At 44.9% G+C, this 21,903-nt stretch overlaps 1 protein-coding gene across 3 annotated transcripts in view; it reads right to left on the reverse strand.

The window, feature by feature from the left end:
* Positions 1-20,339, reverse strand: part of PRKCA (protein kinase C alpha) — a 184,133-nt gene extending 163,794 nt beyond the window's left edge. The window contains exons 1-2 of one of the 3 annotated variants that reach the window (XM_053375349.1): positions 19,967-20,337; positions 11,266-11,297 (exon numbers count right to left, since the gene is read on the reverse strand). In XM_053375349.1, the coding sequence (XP_053231324.1) occupies positions 11,266-11,297; positions 19,967-20,139 (205 nt within the window). In that variant the 5' untranslated portion in view covers positions 20,140-20,337. Of the gene's footprint in view, positions 1-11,265; positions 11,298-19,966 lie in introns of all 3 variants that reach the window. The other 2 variants (XM_053375350.1, XM_053375351.1) reach the window with 2 other exon arrangements.
* Between the last annotated feature and the right edge of the window lie 1,564 nt (positions 20,340-21,903).

A 21,903-nucleotide genomic window follows, 5' to 3' on the forward strand; every position in this document is an offset into this window, starting at 1 on the left:
TAGTGCTCCAAGTTAGGTCTAGCAATCTTGTTAAAGTCCCACAAAAATATACTGGATGTAACATCACGGAAGAGCATTGTGGGAAATTAAAATATCAAGTTATATAGCCCTAAGTGGTTCTATACACCACTTCCAAGTTATTATTGTTATTATTATTCGGTTTATATATTGCCCTTTATGAAAAGAAATCAGGGTGGCGAGCTACATTAGAAACACATTAGAAAACGTAAGTTGAGAAACTTGTACCATTTGGTGAAAGTGAGAGGTTGAAATGAATTTAAGCAGAGGTGGTGGAAGAAAAGCCCTGCACACAGATCAGTTTGCACAGCAATCCACAGAACGAAGTATTGTTAATAGCAAATGATTTTCGTTCTGCTTGACACAAAGATGTATTTATGATAAAGTGTTTTTCATAATTGAGCAATGTGCCCGTCATTCTCAAGCGAACCTTAAGGAAGCGAGCGGATTTAGGCCTTTTATTGGCAATGCAATTCCTGCTTGGCTGAGGGCAAAGGAAAGGCAGATACAATCAAGGAATAAAACGTTCAAAATTAATAAGTAACATCATTTCTCATTAAGCATGAAGCAGAGAAGGGAACATTAAGTTATGGCTGCAGCAATATCTTTTGTGTACCCATTAAGTGAGTTAGGAAAGAATTCCCTAAACTATTAAAGTGCATAATATGCACTGTTATCTGACGAAAAAGGCACCAAAATATTCTTAACAATTGTGTTCCTTCGTTGGACACAAAGAAACAAAGAGATCCCAAATCTCTTTAAATGGAGTTACCCTTTGGTAGACTGTAGCCTTGCTGACTAATCTGAAATAGGAAAAGCTCAGAAAACCAGTTCCCTGAGCTACAAACTGCTTCTGTTAGTTCTAGTTCCTAAATCAAAGTTGCCACATGAAGGCCACTTCAAAACTGTTCTCTGCAGAAACTTTCTGCATGGCAATCAAATTGTGTGAAGACAAATTCAGCGACCTTCTCTACACAAATTCAACTAAGTGAAATAAAAATAAAATGTTTGTGGCACAGTAGAAACTGTCTTAGTCCACTGAGGAGCTGCTGCACACAGTGGCGGAGGAAGAGGAATGCGGGGGGAGCGCACCGCAGTGCGATCCCGGTGGGGTGCCATCGCAGCTGCCCCACCCGCCCGCACTTGGCGCCACGCCCCGCAGGCGGCACGCCACGCCCCCAGGATGTGCACCAGCCCCGCCCCGCCTGCTCTCCACCCCACCCCACTCCCGGTGCTGGAGCATGAAGTTCGGCCTCTGGTTGCACCTGACTGAAATGCTACATGGAGCAATTTGAAATGGTCTCTATAACGTTCTCAAAAGATCTCACATTCCAAATATAGTAAAACAAAAATATATAGTGCTTGCTACTAGAACTGCAACAGGACTAGACAGAGAGACACTCAACTTTCAGGATGGGTGCCAACCATGGAGAGCTCCTTCTCTGTATTGAACCCACAGCTACAGAAGTCCCTCCCACTGAGCCCATGACAAATCTTTATGCTGCAGACTTTTTGAAAGGCTCTGAAGACTTCTTTTTCAATGGGACTTCCAGCTATGAAGCTTGTTAGCTAGGAGATGGTCTTGCTCAATTACATTCTCTCTGGTTGTGTATTCTGTGTCTTGTACCTTAAATGCTGCTGTGCAGTATGCTCATGTTTTGCATTCTGTACTGTTTTTTGTTTTTCTTGTTTAGGCAGGCAGTTGCCCATAAAAGTCACCTTAAAATAATTTAAATGACTTTTTAAAACAAATCAAAACAGATTGATTTAAAAAAAAAAAAGCTTCAAGGGATGCGTAGTTTTCACATTCTGCTTACTGCTGTTCCCAGTCGCTGCCACAGACGTGTGCTAGTGTTGTGCACATCTAGCTTCTCAACATTTGATGAAGAGTCATTGATGAACGTTTTGAGTGCATGCAGATCTTCCAGTCTAGGACAAAAATGACTACTTCGCTTTGAGACTGGTGTCTACTCAAATTCTGGCTTTTTTGTCCATGTCAGTGAAGCAAAGATCAAGGCCTCCCCCAAAGCAGGCGTGCACAACCATGCACACAGACTTATAGTGTGTACACAGCAAGACAACAGGGCTGCTCCCACTATACAACTCTTCCCCCAGAAAGCTGGCAAATAGAAGACGAAGAACCAAAACCACATTTAAACAAACTTTAAGTAATCTAGTTGGAGACCCTACTTGGTTATCACCAATTCTAAGCACTGAAATGTTGAGGAAAGTTTGAACTCACCATAAAGCACTGTTTATGTAATAATTAATGTGGGTGAAAAATGCTTGCTCTAATGGAACCAAGGCTCCTAACAGTTATTCCATTAACACCACTATTTAGGTTACAAGCAGAGAAGCGCGTGCTATGAATGCCTCCTGGCCTCTCAATTCTCCAACGAGCTCCACTCTCCTTCCCTGAAGTAATTATAAGCTGCTCCTCAAGAAAATAATTTCTTCAAAAGGAAGAGCCAGGAGAAAGAAGGGCCAATGCTTCATAGAGAAATAGTTTGTACAGTTAATGAAAAGGAGCAAAGCACGGTGCTTATCTTCCCTTAATTTCCTTAACACAGGGAGCATTCATATTCGAGAATATATATATAGACAGACAGATTTGTCTAATTTCCAGTAATTTCCTTGTCATGCCTTCACATAATTTGTATTAGAATAAATGCCATTAATTTCATAGTCAGTGTGTTCTCCTGCTTGCTCTGCAAAATAAACTGCCAGAACATGTGTTAATTTTAAACTTATGCTTTCAGTGCAAAAAAACAGGGTTGGAGTCTTTCTTTCTTTTTCCGTAACAAATGAGAAACTTCAGCTTTCCAAAGAAAAAAAAAGTTTCCCCTAATAACAAATAGTCTGGGTATACATAAATGATACTAGTTTACAACAGCTGAAAGACCACCAATACAGCTACATTAAACAGAGAAATACCTGCCACAAGCATTTGTGTCCACAGCACAATAGCCCAGATCCCATGCATGAGCAACAAGAACTTCATTACACATGAGAATGGGGGCTAAGTTACCCCCCAGTTTCATCCTGCTGCATCTCAGTACATACCATTTCAGAGGGCTTCACCTATCCTCAGAAATGCCTTCCTAGGCTTGCACAAAATCCACAGCCTTTGGATACCAGCCGATGAAAATATACCCTATCCAGCGAGGAAACTGTAATATAACAGTTCCTAACACTTGCATAAAGAAAGTGAGAATTTCAAAGGACTCTTAAATACACCCTGCTCTTAAACTGAGCATTTACTGCATGGTAGAAGCAAATGTCACAAATGGAGACTATGACCAAATGAGACCGACAGTTTCGAATGCCCAAAAGTGACAAATAAACCACAGAAAGAAAAAGAAGACACAAACTGCCTGATGAAAACTTGACATGCATTTATAGGTCACTCTCAAGTACCTAAGTTATTGCAAGTTAAGAGCATTTTAGATCTTGAAAGTATGACCTTATAACCGAATTATAATATCCTGTTCACAGTTTCTTTTTTTAAAGAGCAGTATGAATGTGAGGTGCTCCTAGAGTCTGTGCAGTTTTAGCTGTAGCGGTTCAAGGATATTCATATTATAGAAACTCCTTAATTAATTGGCAGATTGGCTGGTAATAATGCAGGCATAGGCAAACTCGGCCCTCCAGATGTTTTGGGACTACAGTTCCCATCATCCCTGACCACTGGTCCTGTTAGCTAGGGATCATGGGAGTTGCAGGCCAAAAACATTCGGAGGCCTGAGTTTGCCTATGCCTATAATAATGCAACAGAAAGTGTGCAGAGAAGGGGAAGGAGGATATTTCTGGCCAGCTACAAAGGCTCAGAGCACGCAGCCTCAGGGCTCAACCTCAGTCCCTCAGGTATCGAAACATTCACCTAAGCAAGGTTAATTATTTTTAAGAAGATTGTTACTTTTCAAGGCAGACAAAATGTAGCTTCCCTCCCCTGCCCACCCCCCGCCGCCGCTTGCCTAATCAAAGAAGTCTGTTAGAAGCTTGCTTAACAATTTATGGCTTGCTCTAACATTATTCCACAAGAAACTGCACTTGCTGGAAGACAAACCTAAAGAATGTTGTAATGCCTATAATCCACGAACCTAGAGAAGTGTTATGGGTTGACAACTGAAATCTGCCTAAAGGAAATTATGCTGTTAACAGACACAGCTAAAATAAAAAGTACCCTGATGATCGTACTCTGTGGGGTGCCATGTCTAACATGACCGGCCAGCCAGAAATAATCATAGCTATGTCCAAAGTAGAAGTGATTTGCTGGCAGCTCCTGAATGCCATCTTTGGCCCAACAAGGGTCTACAGCTCTGGAGGGGTAGTAAAACGGGGCTGCCAGTGTGAGGAAAAGCAGCAACAGGAAAGCTCACTGACCAGTTTTTCTCCCTGGTCCAATCCACCCTGCCTAGGACAGCAGTAGACTTGTTTAGAAGTTCCTGATGGACACAATATTAAGTTTTGCATAGCATGCCCACTATTTTGGCGGGTGTACAGATTTCCCCCCCCCTATTTTTTATTGTTAGGATTCAGTATGAATTATTAGCCGATTGTTTAATCTTAGTGTAACAGTGACTATTAATATGAGATGTTTGGGGCTTATTGGAAATGTTGTTTTTATGGCTATTTAAATTTGCTGGGCTCGCTTGTGAATTATCTTGAAATTGAAGTCTATCGTTACGAAGTGCTTTGCAGAGGGGAGCCTACCATATAAAAGCAGCAGACAAGTAAACCATTGAAGAAAGCCAAGTTCGTTGGAATGGGAACGGGGGAAGGAAAGCAGCAAAACAATTAATTTGTTCAGTCCAACCTGTACTGATTGTTGGCAGCATGTCGTGTACGGCTCATGTAGTTTTAGTGGGCAAGTGTGAGCCGCAAAGTTCCCTGTTCAAACAGCCATGAACTGCAGATGGCTTTAAGCATGGTTCCCTCAATTTCTCTTTCTGTCCCAGTTCCTCCATCCCCATCCCCCTCCGCAATACGATGATAACAACGCTGACCTCTTTTACCAGATTACCGCAAGGATTACAGAGATAATGTACCCAAAAAATGCCTTCTAGAATCCATAGTATGACAATACTTTCGTTAGAAAAACCAAACTGTCACAAAACAGGGAGCAAGTGTCTCTGAGTTCTCCAGAAATCTTCATCAGGCCTGTTTGTTACGCAAAACAGGAAGTGGGAGGGGCAGGGGGCAGAGTGTTGAAGCCATAAAATGTACTAGTATCTCTCTTAAGATAGGGAGTGGGAAGAGGGATCAGGCATAATAGATTAGGTTTCGAGTTACACCTAGGGGCACTGGGATGAAGAAGTGCCTGATTCGCCTTTTTAAAAATATAAAACCCAGTACAGTAGTTCACTAGCTCTGTCTCCAGTCTTATACAAACTACAGAAGTTATTGGTGGTAGGAAACAGCAATATATATATATATATATATATATATATATATATGTGCATATATGCACAAAGCAGAGATCAATCTTAGGTAGTGTACCAGGTTGGGGGGAAATATCAATGGAAACTGAATATGGCAGCTTTACCTAGTGGCTGGAGAGAATGTGCACTCCGAGAAAACGTGTGGCATTCAACTACGTATTAATCAGAATAGATCCACTGAAATTAATGACCATGACCAAGTTAGGCCCATATTAATTTTAAGCGGTCTCCTCAGAGTAAAACTTAGCTGAACACCACCCAGAGCTTTGGACTGTCTCAAGTTGTATTATGCATGACTTTGCAAGTCGGTTCTTATCTGCTACTAACACTATTTCGAATGTATCACCTCACAGTGACCTTACCAGAGCTGCAATCCAAAGTATATTTAACCAGGAAGCATTTTTAGAACTGGACAGTTAAGACACCCAAGGGGGGGGGGAATCACTGTTGGAAGGCGCTTGGATTTAGGATAGTATTGAAGTAGCTGTACAGCCACCTTTTCCTCTCTCCTTTTTTAAGAGTTTGAATAAGATGTTCATTAGTTATCTTCCACCTCCTGTGTTTTAAGCGTTCTTTTTCACTCACTCACCACTACCAAGCTACATCTCTTTTTTTCTTTTACAGACTAATTAAGCATCATAGCAGTATCTTCCTCTTTATCAATTCACCTTCTGGATTGAGCTGAACGACTTGGACCTTCACTGGTGGGCCTCTGGTCCAGTAGAAGCTCCCTCTGGCAGAAGAAGGCAGACAATTCTTGCCAGTTCCCCCTTCCCTTGCAGCCTTCCTCCACTGCCACTATTCTAGAGGGTCTCCCAACACAACTTGTCAGGGAGAATGAGGGGGCTGCAGGGCAAAAAACGCTTCCCCCTTCAGCTAGCAGCATCCTATCAGCAGAATTCCACTCACTGAAATTTAAAAAAAATTCTTATTAAAAAAATCTTTTATTGTTCTGAATATAAGCCAAGCACAATATTCTGATAAACAAAAACCTATTAAAATATTGTAACATGCCACTCCTATGTCTGAGCAGTGTGAGATTCCAGGGGTCCCAGGCACTCGCCCAGGGTCTTTTGGAAATGAGGCACAGTGGAAAGTGTGGTGTCTTTATGATATACGGTTTATTTACACAGATATACAACCTGAGCCTACGATGGAGGGGCTCACAACATTAACACTCCAAGTGGGTCTTGCTGCTCCCATAGCTGCAGCCATGGATTCAAACAGAAATCAACCCTTGTACTCTGGCCTTCTCCCCAGCCACTTTTACCAGACTGAAACCTTTCCCCTCCATCCCAGTCAGCCCGAAACACTCTACCTCAAACTCTGCCTTTGCATTCTAACTAACTCAGATCTGGAGGAGGGGCCCCACCCACTTGCAGTCTGGCACAGAGCCTTTGCTTTCTTAATGACTTTCTTAATGACTCATCACCTTCATTTGTTCTCCTAACAGCCTACACCCCAGGCAATTTCCTGGTCAGGAAACTGGCCTGGCTTATATTTTAACATTTACTGGATGCAAGAATTTAGGGGAGTCTAGTACCCACAACGCGGGTGGCGCTGTGGGTTAAACCACTGGGCCTAGGGCTTGCTGATCAGAAGGTCGGCGGTTCGAATCCCTGGAACGGGGTGAGCTCCCGTTGCTCGGGCCCTGCTCCTGCCAACCTAGCAGTTCGAAAGCACATCAAAGTGGAAGTAGATAAATAGGTACCGCTCCGGCGGGAAGGTAAATGGTGTTTCCATGCGCTGCTCTGGTTCGCCAGAAGCGGCTTAGTCATGCTGGCCACATGACCCGGAAGCTGTACGCCGGCTCCCTCGGCCAATAAAGCGAGATGAGTGCCGCAACCCCAGAGTCAGTCAGGACTGGACCTAATGGTCAGGGGTCCCTTTACCTTTACTAGTACCCACAAACTCATAACACTATTATACTATTTAGTCAGTAACACAAAGACACAGCCATCCGTATCCCCTCATTTCAAAATTCTATCCAGTCACTTGTACAACAAATACAGGTGACCCACACTTAGACAGCTTATAACTGAATATTCTAGCTGCCTAAAATAGCTACTTCATTGACCGGCGGCTGTCATCAAGTCTTCATGAATATTCCACGCTACTATCAATCATGGACAATGACAGAAATCGAGGCACGTGCATTGTAAACTACTGCATCTTTAAATGGTCATTCGCACACTCCTAAATATGTCAATGTTAACAGCAAAGTTAACACATACAAAAGCAACCTATCTTTCTGAAATTAAACACCTGAAGAATGAACATAGCTGTCAACGTTTCCCTTTTTTAAGGGAAATTCCCTTATTCCGAATAGGATTCCTCGCAAGAAAAGGGAAAAGTTGACAGCTATGAGAATGAACTTAATGGCTAGCAGTTTTATATTTCAGTTTTATGATACAACCACAACTCAGCAGATTGTCAGCACAAGCCAACCCTGTAATTAACGCAAGAGTTTTCCTCCATTACAGACTCAAATTCAAAATTTTAATTGAGGATGTTCCAGAAAAATAGATGGGTGTGTTGTTGTTTTTAAGACCAATACAGTAGTACCTCGGGTTACATACGCTTCAGGTTACACACTCCACTAACCCAGAAATAGTGCTTCAGGTTAAGAACTTTGCTTCAGGATAAGGACAGAAATCGGGCTCCGGCGGCACGGCAGCAGCAGGAAGCCCCATTAGCTAAAGTGGTGCTTCAGGTTAAGAACAGTTTCAGGTTAAGAACGGACCTCCAGAACGAATTAAGTACTTAACCTGAGGTACCACTGTACAAAGGTGGAATCCTTGGTCATTTCTGGGCAGGGCAGAACACCACAACTCAACCATAAAGCCATATAAAGGCTGGCCTTCTGTAACCCATTAATCTCCAGGTATTGTTGGGCTCCAGCCAGCATGGCCAATGGTCAGGGGTGACAAGGAGTTGCAGCCTGAAATACCTGGAGGGCACCAAGTTCTGGAAGGCCACCATAGCCCATTTTGAGAAGAGTCCATATAGCAGCATAAATCCCCTTCAGCGAAACCAGTATCAAGACAGGAGGAAACTATGTAATTCTTAAAACCATAGCTCCTGCTTGCTTTTCACTCTAGATTCTTGCATCCCTTGAGTTTCCTATAGGTGTGTCTGTAAAAGGTAAGGCAGCTTCAAGCACACAGACTCTGGTCTTGTGGTCGCCATGCTTTGACGGGAGGTTGGAGGCTATGTATTCAGGGGTGTAGGAAGAGGGGGCAGGGGGCGGTCCACCCTGGGTGCCATCATGGAGGGGGGTGACAAATTATCAATGAACAATTACTGCCCTACTAGGGCAGTTCATAAAAAACTTTTTTTAAAAAATGCCTGCTCCAAAGGTCTTATCTTACTACACTAGGGATTATATAGCTATATCTGAAATTTCATGCATATCAGTTAATATCTTGACCCTCCTCCATGAACATAACTGTTTATTTGGCCGTTTTCATATGTCGTGAAGGCTGAAATTTCAATTCAGTGGAGCCAAAACACAATCCATCCTGTAGATTTAAGTATCTGTCCACAGTCGCCTACTTATTATCAGGGGCCCAGAATCCACATTCCTTTGTAAGAAAATATGAAATAAGGTAAAACCATTTTTCCAGGCAAAAAGTAAATAAATCAATTGGGGGGGGGTGACAAGAAATTTTCCACACTGGCTACCACCTGACCTTCCTACGCCTCTGCATGTATTCACATTTTAGTATCCCTGGAAAAACTAAAGAACACCAGGTGAGAAGATGTGGCTTTCAGTATGTTCTCATTACAGGGCATTGTGAGGGGTAGAAGCTTAATCTTTGCAAATTTTGGGCTAGTACAGTAGTACCTCGGGTTAAGAACTTAATTCATTCTGGAGGTCCGTTCTTAACCTGAAACTGTTCTTAACCTGAAGCACCACTTTACCTAATGGGGCCTCCCTCTGCCGCCGCGCCGCCGGAACACAATTTCTGTTCTCATCCTGAAGCAAAGTTCTTAACCCGAGGTAATATTTCTGGGTTAGCGGAGTCTGTAACCTGAAGCGTATGTAACCTGAAGTGTATGTAACCCGAGGTACCACTGTATATAGAAAATACTACACAGCACTGATACAGTTGTTCAAGGAATTCCAAGTACTTCACATATATTATCTCTAAAGTATTCTTCGTCCCTCTCCTGGAAACAGGTACAGGGGAGGTGAGAGTGAAAAATAGTTTGCTGGGTTAGGTCACCCAGTGGATACATGGCTGAGATACAATGTGGACTAGAGTTGTCCCAGCGCATACTCTCAGCCACCACACCATGCCTGCTTTTGAAACTTTAACATAGGGAGAAGTGTGCTTTTTGCCTTTTGTAGCCAATGTGCTAATTCCCCCTTTAGCATCTTCCTCAAATAAAAATTCCTGGCTCACTGTACAAAAATCTTAGTCACCACAACAACACACTTAACTCATGTGTATCTCCCAGCCATGATATCAAAACATGCCTATACAGCAAGGCAAACAGCATGTTTTTACATGGGTAGAATGTGTCCTTTTATTTAAAATGTATCTCTGGGTTATTTGTGGGGCATAGGAATTCATTCATATATATTTTTTCAAAATATAGTCCGCCGCCCCCCCCAAGGTCTGAGGGACAGTGGACCAGCCCCCTGCTGAAAAAGTTTGCTGACCCCTGCTTTACGGTGTATAAGCAGATCAAAAGACAACAGGTTTTTTTTTGGGGGGGGGGTTAACCTGCAAGTGTCACATCAACTCCAAAATTCACCAGCTGCCACTGTCAGCTGCCCTAAAATCTATGAAATCATCAGACCAAATGCTATTCTCACTTAATGAAACCTGTCTCCATGGTAGGAAAACGTAACATATACAATTAGCAAACAAGAACGCTGATGAGTTATGACGAGGGAGGTTGCTGAAGTGAGAAATATATTGATAACCTGAAATGGTGAATAACCTACAGACCTTAGAAAATCAGGCTATGGACCTAAGAATATGAGGAAAGGGCAAATTTGAGTTGTAGGTTTTTCCATGCAGACGTTCCCAGTTTAATCCTGGGCATAGCCAATCAAAAGAATATCTGGGAGCAGTGCATCTCTTTTGAGTAATTGGAGAGCTGTTGTCTCAACAACATAGTTTAATTTCACATAAGACAGCTTTGAGGGTTTCGTGTTCTGTACATATCCTACAGTTTAGTGAAAATAAGCACTGAACGAAAATACAGCCATATTATGGCCAATAAGGCAATTCATGTAAATAAAGTTACTTCCTGTCCCAAGATTTTAACACTGAACAATTGACATTGAATTGAAGTTCATTCACAATAAAAATGTTTACTGTATTTTACTCCATTCAGTTGAATAAACAGATTAAAATAAAGACCAAAGGTCCACCTAAATGTATTCATGAAACCCATGTAAATTACTAAGGGAGAGAAAAGATGGATTAGAGCATTAAAGGGAGCCCAATGGAGAGCGAATCCACTATTCAGAACACCCACACAGAGACAGCAGCTCCCGACAAGAAAAATGTTCTCTACAAAAATAAACCACAAAGATTCTTTTCATGAAAAATTAAAGAGTGCTCTATATGCAGATTACATGACATTTAATTTTAGGAAACTCTGCTGAAATGAAACTCTTCTGTGCATGATTCACAGTTCATGAGATAATAAATGATTAAATAATACACATCCTTTTAGATAATTTAATACTTTTCTTTCTTTCTAGCATAATTAATTCCTTCTTGAGGTATATTTCACCTAGATTTCATGATTAAAGCAGAAATGGAAGCCATTATTACTTACTTACCTTGACACTGAAATCCTTGTTTGCCAAACCCCCTAGGCAAGGAAAAAGAGAAAGACAAAGTTAGCTTTTTTGTTGTTGTCGTAATATGCAACAGCAATATTATTTCCTGTCAAAGGAATAAGTTTTCTTAACTTCTGCTTATGGAGTAAGTCCCACTGAGTTTAATAGCGCTTACTTATGAGTAGACCTGTACAGGGTTCTGCTCTCAGCCTCTTTACACTCAACCCAAAAAAAAATTCTGAACAATTAACTTGCAAAGATTACCTACTGATACAATTTATGCATTATATTCACAATGTAAGGGTTCATATCATTAATACTATTATGGCTCTTGATGGATGCAGCCCACAACTTTGTATGCAGCAACACTAATAAAGGAATAAATTGTCTTGGCTTGTTTTACTGTCCAAAATATACTTGCGATGCAGGAGAATATCAGGTGGGGTGTGTGTGATAAACTGGCAAGTGAGATACATTTGTTAGTAAGTGGGCCAAAACACCTAATCTCCCAGGATTTGTTGGATTCAGCGAGAATACTAGAGCTGCAAGATTCTAGTTATTCACCTTCTCAAAACTGTCTGGATGGCCTTGATAGTCCCCCTACCCCCTTTGTTCTGGTTACTGCCTTTTCTTCTTTTAAGAGAATCTAAGTGAAAAACTAACACATACACACTCACAAAAAGATAGCTTGGCCTTATATATAAGGATGCAAGACAGACGGAATTTCTACCAGTTGACAAAACACAAACATGAACCTCTGTTATTTATTTTGCTAACATGCATTTCGGGGGGGGGGGCTACATTAAGGAGCTCATATACAAATACTTTCCTCTTAGGTGTTTATATACAGACACTTAGTTTATACTACTCAAATCTACTTGCTAGGAGCAGCCTGCAACACTGTAGGATGGCACACACACAAGTTTTTTCCACAGTGTAGTGGAGACTTCAAACACACACACACATTTACTTTGTTTATATGCAGAAATCTGTGGGAATAAAATTAAACACACAGAGGAATTCAAACAAAGCTTAACAATGTTGTTTGTGAAAACCGTCCTGATATTGACGGTGTTTATTTTAACCACCATTTTTTTTATATACATGCCACCTTTAAAAAACACTGCTGCAACTGTCTCAAGATAGCCAGATTGTTGAGGTCAAATGCAATATAAGCAATAATGCTAAATTAACAACTAAATTGATGCCACTGAAAGTTACTAATACGTAATCAGAGCATCCCTTTTTTGTGTTTTTAAAAGTTTCTATACTTGACAGAACTAACTTCTAAATAAAATGAGCAATCAAATGATGCCACATAACAGATTACTTTATCTCTGATTTATTGATTTTTAACACAGTTAAAGATAAGTGCAGTACACTTGCAACCTACACACATTTAGCTGGTGCTAATTCAGTTTTACGAACTTGGCAAATAAATAAAATGGAATGGAAAGCAGGCAGGTGTACAGAAAAAAAATACTTTGGCAATCCCACCCTCTATTGCACCCAATGTGTTTTGACTATACACAATTTTGGCTTTAGGTGCTCTTCCTGGAATGTAACCCCTGTGTAAGTTGCGGGCTTACTGTATTGAAAACATAGAAGCAAAGCAGGAAAGGGTAAAGGCTGCAATTTCTCCCTTCCTCTCTCTCTATATATATTAGTAATAAATTGAAGTTGAGTGGTACAGACTTTTTTCTGATCCTTCATTGAAGGGGACCAAAAAGTGGTGGTTCCTCCACTAGGCGCTCTCGCGCTCTCTCTCTCTCTCTCTCTCTCTCTCTCTGCAAACACTCTACAATTAAACATTTTTTTAAAGCTTAGATTCTGCTTACAAGCATATGGGGGAAAATTGCAACATTAAAAAAAAAGAACTGATTGGGTGACAATGGTGTTAACAGTGCTGCCCCTTTAGAGAACAGCTACCCAAATTTTGTATTTACAATTCACAGGTTTTCTGAAGTTTCCCAGACTCTCATTAAAAAGGCGCCTATATTTTATCTCTGAAGCAGAAAAAGGTTACTGCATGCTGTCTCTGAAGAATATTAAAAATCCTTCCTAGCTGGAAAAGGCAGTAGAACACAACTTTTCTTGTCACCTGCCAGCCACAGGATATGTTTCCCCATTCAAATGCACCCTGTGATTAAGTGCCTTTTATCAATGCAGTTTTAAAATGTATTTGCTATCATTATAAACATGATTAAATGGGCCCTACAGCAATTTTATATCTATATACCCCTACTCTTCTTTTTGTTTCATTTTCCCCCCCAAAATAATTTTCCTCTTCTAATTACATTAAGTAAATTGAGCATTATTTTTAAAATGTAAACAGCTATATCATTTTTATCACCTCCTCATTTCTCTCTCCAAAGTTTTGCATGCCCATATGATGAATTTCTCAACAAGTACAGAGAAGTGGAATGATATGCAGTAGACCCATAGGACAATCCTATCCATTTTAATTGGGTTTGTCTTCCAAAATAGTATTGGGATGCTTTTAAATCACTGGAATTGAATGCTTCTTAACTTGACTGCTTCAACTGATATTTTAAGTGTGTGTTGCATTAATTATGTAATCACATCATTTAACTTATTTATTGTATATTATTGTTTTATTTCAATTATATTGTAAACCAGCCTTGGGATAAATATCATGAAGGGCTGTAAATGCAAACATATATGTTTACTTGGAAATAAGCCCCACTGTATTAAGCAGAACTTACCACAAGTAAGTGGGCATAGGTTTAGAAAAGGGCTTTCCCCTGTGATAGGATGTCAAGGCCAAGAAAACTTTTGTTTTGGCACTTCTTAGACAACACTTAGTACTCAAAGTCTGATACTACAAACACAAAATATCTAAAGTATTAAGGGTTCATGCGTTCACAATCCATACATTTTCCTTTAATGCACATGCAACAGAAAGTTCTCAGCTTTTGCTTGTGTGTATTTTAAAGGGAGACACTGGAAGCTACCCTTGTGCTCTTCCTAACCAAGGCAATACAAAAATATTTAGTAACAAACACTGGATCCGAAGTATCATCTGACAAGCAGAATGCTTTCTTCAGTAGGGCTTCCTCCAAAGTACAGGCAACCCCTCATTTATTGGGGGGGTTACGTTCCGAGTCACCTTGCGTATAATTTAAGCATCCTGCAAACACCCTCTGAACCTCTGGGAATCCTAGAAAAACCCTTTTACAAACCAGCAACCCTACCAGACAGGGTAAGAATGGTGGCAATTGAGGCACTCAGTCTTCCTCATTGCTGAAGGATGATTTGCAAACAATGACAAGCAGGGTGGATCGGTACCCCCAAAGTGCTTGGCTGTGGGTGAGACTCACTTGGTGGAGCTGATGGTGTCTTGAGGAGGAACATGATGATGGGCATCTGGCGCTTCTGTCTCTTCAGTTGGTCAGGACATTTTTGGGCAGCCTCATGGTCCATGGATGCAGTTTCAACACAGGTGCCAATGTTCTTCAAATCGAAGCATTGTTTGAAGCGGGTCAGCAAGCCAGAACTGGCTCAGAACTCCTTCTCAGGCTGCCTCAAGTGCACATACAGTATGAGAGTCTTCTTGCGCAAGGTGCTGCCATCAATGGGGATATGCTGGCGGTTCATGGCCTCTAGCCACAGATTCAGTGCCTCATGTGCCTTCAACAGGGCCTCATCCTACACATGGCTGGGGACCTTGGCAGCTGTAGTTGTACATGCACTCGCTGCCTCCAATGCCTGGATTTTCTTCTCCCGTATCTTAACGGCACTTAAGCTGGATTCTTTCCTGCCAAACTTGCATGCCACAGCACACATGCTCATGCTGCCTGCTAAACAGTCCACAACTTCCAATTCCTCCTCCAGCATGGGCACCACTCGCTGTCTCTTGGGTTTGTTTGTCATCCCCCAAAGAACACGACGATGCTGTGCATTTAGGTGCCATCTCAAAGAACGGCTCAAAGAAAAAAACACACACCTGCAAAAACTCCAACACAACCCCTCTCTCCCAACCTCTTTCCTCAAATTCAAACTCTCCACAGGCCTCAATCCTTGGCGCAAGGGCTCTTGGAACTGCAATTGTGAAGGCCCATGGGATTGGTAGGTGCTGTTCCTGCGCCTTTTCTGGCTTCTTCGCGCCTCTTCTGGGGCCATTTTGGCCATTTTTAAATTCACTTCTGGCTCGGCATGATGCGCATACACATAGTCACACACATGTTGAATGTGTGTAAAAGGGAGGGTTAGACCTGCAACCCAGAAGTCCTAAGGTTCTCTCATAGCTGATACTTTGGGAATGGTTGAGTATCCAGTCCATACCAAGGGCTCTCAGACAAATAAATTGCAGCATGCGAATAAAATGGATGTATTTGGATGCAAGCAATTCACAATAAGACAACATGAACACTCGTTTTTCTTCATTCGAGATGAGCCCAAGGTGCACAACCATTCACAGACTAAACCACAGCCAGATATGTGCATGCAAACGACGTACAACACCACTTCAGCTAGCTGGCATTGTAACAGCCTGGCATTGTCTCGAGGAAAGAAAGCACTGCTTTATCCCCTTGTGGCTCCTGAGTGGTTTTTATTAGTTTCCTCCGTATCGGCTATGCACATAAATCTTATTTATGAGTATGCACATCTAAGAGGTGCAATCTGCAAAAGTATTTTCAAATCCCCTTGCCCACCAGAGGCAGCAACAGGAAACACAAAAAAGGGAAACACCAAACTCAGTGCAAGAGATCCAAGCAATCTTGTCCTAAGCAACTGCAGAATCATAAGAGTTTGTAAAGTGGCAGGGCTGTGTAAGAAGAAGGGCAGCATGCACACAAATGCTTATATGCATGAAGTGGTTACAGAATCAAGGTTAAGTGGAACAGCTGCATGCAAGCACGGTGTACATGACATAACCCAGGTGCTAAAGGGGAATATATATAGGAGAAAGAAAAACTAAATGAATTCAATGGGTAGGATAACTTATGCTGCAGTTAAAGAGAATGCACTCTGTTATGAGTTCACTGGCATCTTATGGCAGCTCCTGAACAAGTGTATGGGTGTAGGAAGATGCTAAGATGAGGGCCAAAAACTGTACAGTGGTACCTCGGGTTACATACGCTTCAGGTTACAGACTCTGCTAACCCATAAATAGTACCTTGGGTTAAGAACTTTGCTTCAGGATGAGAACAGAAATCACGCGGCAGCAGTGGGAGGCCCCATTAGCTAAAGTGGTGCTTCAGGTTAAGAACAGTTTGAGGTTAAGAACGGACCTCTGGAACGAATTAAGTACATAACCAGAGGTACCACTGTAATTCAGTCCTGGCATTGGGAGGTCCTGTGGAGAGATGGGTGGCTCTTGGTTCCAGAAACAGGTAATAGCACAGTTTAGGTGTAGTCTTTGATTCGTATTTATCCAAAGAACCTCAGGTGGCAGTGGTAGCTATAAGTGAATGCCACCTTTGGCAGGTACACCTACAATGTCTGTTTCCGGATCAGGATAGCCTGGCCGCTGTGAACACTCCTCTAGACTGGATAGTGTGAATCTGCTCCATCATCTGGGACTTTGCTTGAGGTTGGTCCCAAAACCAGGGCTGCTGCAGAATGCTGCAACTGTGTAACAAGGTTCCTCAGTGGAGTATCCTACCACACACATATTACACCAGTACTAAAGGAGCTGCATGGGCTGCCCATAAACTACAGGGCTAAGTTCAAGGTTTCCATGTCTGCCAACCAGGATACCTGCAGGAGCCATTCTCTCTCCCTGAATATTCTGCTCAGCTGCAGAGTTCGTCTGGGTTGGGCAACTAGCATGAAGGGCCTTCTCAGTGGTAGCCCCCTTCTTACAGAATCGCCTCCCCTCAGAGCTCTGACAACTGCAAATATATTTTAGCACTTCTTAAAAGCCTACTTGTGCATTCCAGCCTTTTCTGGAGTTTAATGTTAGGAAAACACAAGGCAACTGATAGCCCACAGCATCACTACAGGGAATTTCCATCAGTGAGTTTAAGAAATTTGAAGAAGGGTTCTCTTTATCTCAAGTGAAATGCAGTTGGAAGTCTCACTAGATAAAGCTGGTGCAGTACAGAGCACAATAATGTATAAGATTTTTTCAATCCCCAGGTAGGAATGGGAGAGAAATCTGTCTGAAGCCCTGGAGAGCTGCTAGCAGACAGGATGAACAAAACTGAGCTAGATGGACCATTGGTCTAACTCGGTACAAGGCAGCATCCTACAATGTCCTATGGTAAGATACAAAATCTTGTATCTATGGTCTGTGCAACAAAGAAACTTTGTGTATGGAAAGAGGAAACTCCAAAAAGCCGTTTTGCAAAGATGAGACAAAGAAAAAGGACCGTTGAGGGTGATGGAGGAAGAGGGTGTCTTGCATCTGTTTTGTATTGTTGTTGTTGTTGTTGCATTTACCATATTTTTCCTTCTATAAGACACCCCCAGGTATAAAATGCCCCCTATTTTGGGGGACTCAGATTTAAGAAAGGGGGGGGAGATATATCCGTGCATAAGACATCCCCCTAATTAGGGGGGAAACCTAGTCTTATACACAGAAAAATACGGTATATCCCATCTTTTTGTCCAAGCACCTCAATGCAGAGTACACAATTCTCCCCCTCCTCAACTAATCCCCACTGAGAGGCAGCGACTGACCCAAAATCACCCAATTAGCTTAATGGCCAAGTGGGGATTTGAACCCTGAACTCCCAGGTCTTAGTCTACTACTACTACACCATGCAGCTGCTTGCGAAAGTTGCCCCCTGTGGCTGAATGGTATTTAAAACGATCCCTTAAGCAGATGTTGTTGGTGTTGTTTGCATATAACACTTTCAGTGTGGGGATGACAAATCTCACTCCAGATGTTTCTGCTGTGATGTTGGGAGAGTTATACAGTGTGCAATCCAATCTATGATGGTGTAGCTCCCCAGTTAACACCAGTTCCTTGACTTCCTGATCTGGGGTGGGAGGTGAAGTATAGAAGAGTACTTATTGTGGTGCAACAGTGGCAAAGAATCTCACACAAAATAATGAAATAGCAAAAGAGCAGCCTTACACAGTTAGACTTGTGATCCATCTAGCTCAATACTGTCCGCACTAACTGGCAGCAGCCCTCTACGACCTCAAGCAGGCAACATTCCAAGTGCTACCTGGAGGTGCCAGGAACAAAAACCGGGATCTCATATGGAAACAACAATGAGATGCGGAGGACCAAGGTTTCTGTGTCTCTAATAGTTGCAAAGAAGATGGAACTTTAAGAGATGCAGAGCGAGAAAATGGGCAGCTTGTCATGCCAGAGTTGAGAAAATCTGCACTTCCCAAACAACTTGGAAAAGATGGGTCACTCCAAACAGCATGGCCAATGGCCAGAGATTATGGGAGTTGCTCTCTAACAAAAGCTGACAGCCAACCATTTCCCATCACCGCTGGTGTAGAGCCTGGTCTGCATCTGCATCAGTGCAAATGGATTTTAAGTGTCCAGAGGGGGACAGGGTGAGACTGTTTTAGAAGGAAGCCGACTCAAGGACCAAGAAGAGGATTGTAGATGGAAGAGAGAGAGTGTGTGTGTGTGTGTACTGGTCTGCACAGGAAGACTCATATTGGAGTTGCTTTCATATCAGTGGGAGTGATGAACGGAGTTCTGGATACAACCAGCTTCCTCTGGAAGATACAGCTGGTGTGGCTCTCTCTTCAGCGCAAGAGTGTGGCGGCTGAGAAGGAGGGGGCTACAGAGCCTTCCCTTTAAAAAAGAGTGTCGTTTCAGGATCCCAGCAAAACGGGTTGCGTCGTAGGAGAAGTTTTTGGTTCTGAGAGCACGGTACTGGGTGGGGGTGGAAGTCTTTTACTGTATGAAATCAAATGGGCTTTTATGGGGTGTGCATGCATGTGTGGTACAGAAGGTCTATCTAAAGGCACTAATCCCCCCCCCCAGATGTGGTCAGCGGAGCGGTGAAATGGACAGAAGGACCGGTGTTGGGGTTTTTCCCAGATGTGCATAAATGGGTTGACATGTTTGTGGGGTGGGAGGGAGTCAGCTCTCTTTCCACGTGAAAAAGGTGCTGCACTACATCCCCCAAGAGCCTTAAAGTAGAAAGATCCTTCCTGGCAAGTTGGAGTGCAGGAAAACTGAGTCCATTGGGTCAGCCTGGCCCAGAAGTGTTTGTGTGCCCCGATGAAAAATGCAGCGCCACATGAACCACCCCACACAGGGGTGGTGCCTCCCTCCCTCCCTATCTGTAGGCGGAAAGTAAGAAGGAGAGACGCCTTCCATACATGCGACTGCATGGGGCGGGGAAAAGAGCTCCTGTCAGCGGGGAAGCAGTGCGCTGGGGTCTCATCGAACCGACGGAGCCCCCGGAGAGACGGCGAACCTCAAGCGCTTCCTCCTGCCGGTGGAGAGAGAGAGAGAGTGTCTCTCTTTCTGCCCCAAGTCCTTCACCTGTGAAGTCCGCCGAGCGGCTGAAGGGAAGGAGATGACTAACAGCGCTGAGGCGGCGCGGGGAGAGAGTCAGCCAGCCTGCCTACCCGCCCGCCCGCCTCGCTTGCCTCTCCGGGAGTGGAAGACTGCGAGGCTCCCGGCTGGAGGAAAGGCAAGGCGGCGAGGGAGTGCCGCTGGAGTTCCCCCTCTGCAGCCACCGCAGCGCAGCGCCCGGTTCTCGGGCGGGGGGTTTGGGTGGGTGGGGGGGTTGAGGCCGCGCTCGCTCCTTACCAGATGAAGTCGGTGCAGTGGCTGCAGAAGGTGGGCTGCTTGAAGAAGCGCGCGATGAATTTGTGGTCGCGGACCTCGTGCACGTTCTTCTGCCGGAGGGCCCCTTTGCGGGCGAAGCCCCGCGCCGCGTCGGGACCCGCGCCGGGCTCCGGGTTGGGGAAGACGTCGGCCATGGCGCGCGCCCCCGCCCCCCGCTCGCTCCTTGCTTGCCGCGCCGCGTCGACTTTTGACTTCGCCTCAGCCAGGAAGCGCCTCCTTCCCTCCCACTTCTCTCCCTCTGCCCCGTCCGGCAGCCGCCGACACTCTGGCAGCGGCGGAGATGGGCGCTGCGTCCTGCCCGCTCGGGCTCCTCCTGACGTCTGAGCCACGCGCAGCAGGCAGGCGGGGGGGAGGATCCCTTTCCCCGGGCCAGCCCCCGACGGCTCCGCCCGCCCGCGCGCTCACTGGACCCCCTGCGGCGGGGGGGAGGGGCCACCAGAAGGGGGAGGGCCAGCGAGCGCCGGAGAGACAGAGCGAGAGCCGGGGAAGCCCGTCTCTAGGGCAACAAGGCGGCGTGTGGGCGACTCCCCCAACTCGGGGGGGGGGGAGAGGAGGGGGGAGGGAGGAGGATGGCGCGCGCCGAAAAGGGCCCTCTTCATTGCTTCGCGCGGCGCCTCCCATCAGCAGCGCCCTGCGAGCTAGTCCCCTGCTCAGCACCTGTTGCATTCGGCGCGCAAGCAGCCGCACCTCGGATCGCTTCAGTTTTTCAAAATAACGCGCTTGCGTGTGTGCGCGTCGCCGACGTGGCGCTTGAGAGACTTTTTTTCTGCCACATGTGGAGAGAAAAAAAGTCACCCGCCGGCCGGACCCTCATACCCTCACTTTGAAAGGCGCTCAAAAGAAATGGGCCCTGCCCATTTATCGACTCCCCCTCCCGGCTCCTCAGCGCGCTGATCGGGCCCAAAAGGTGCCACCACGGCTTCCCGGAGGAACGCATCGCTTCCAGCCGGTTCCGTTTGGGATTGCTTGCCAGCCAGGCTGGGGAGGGGAGAGAGATCCGCGGGGTGGACTCCGAACTGTCCTTGGCCAACTCGTGTTCACGTGCCACGAGGGATTGAGCTTTCACGTTGCGCGGACCACACCTCCGTGTATACCTATTGCCACACCGAGTCGGGCAAGGAAGCGTCGCCTCACGTGAGCGAGGCACAAGCCTTGTTGGCGCGCGAGCTCCGCTCCTCGCTTCCGAGACTGCGGGGAGACCCCTCTGCGCCTCGCAATGCCCGGATATAATGCCAGCCGGGGCACAAGGAGCCGTTCCTCGGAGGTGGCACAGCCAAAGCTGCCTTCAGCTTTGCCGCTGAGCGCGGCGTCGAGAACAGCACTCGGCCCCCGCCCAGCGCGCGGGAACCTGTTGCTTCACCCTTCCTTCCCCTCAGACCAGGGCACCGACACACCGGTTCCTGACACGACCAGGCGGCGGCCCTCCTCACGTGGGTGGGAGCGACTGGGCTGCGGGGATTTGACGAGGGACTCCCGCCTCCAGGGCTGAGGCGAACGGAAGGGGTCGGAGAAAAGGCAGCAGTCGGAGTATTGCGCCCTCTTCTCCCTCACACACACACGGCGGGCCACAGTTTCTCTTTCCGAGTTTGAACGCGAAGAAGGCTAAAAACACCCCGCTGCTCCCGCGTCCCTCAAGTCTTTAGAAAGGTCTCTGGGCGGGAGGAGGAGCCGCGGCGGGACTGACAAGTCGCTGCTCAACAAACAAGCTGGGACTGCAAACAGTCCGCTGGGTGGACCAGGGCAGCCGCGAGTCTCACTCAGGAGACTCCGCGCATGGAATCCCCGTTCTTACATAGGGGAAAGCAGCGCCCAGAGCGCGCAGCTTGCTTAATTCTAAAGCGCCTTTTTATTTTCTAAAATCCAGCAGGAGCCCAGAGTTCCCTGCAAAGGAGTCAATT

This window comes from Podarcis raffonei, chromosome 2 (genome assembly GCF_027172205.1).
Source record: "Podarcis raffonei isolate rPodRaf1 chromosome 2, rPodRaf1.pri, whole genome shotgun sequence".
NCBI lineage: Eukaryota > Metazoa > Chordata > Lepidosauria > Squamata > Lacertidae > Podarcis > Podarcis raffonei.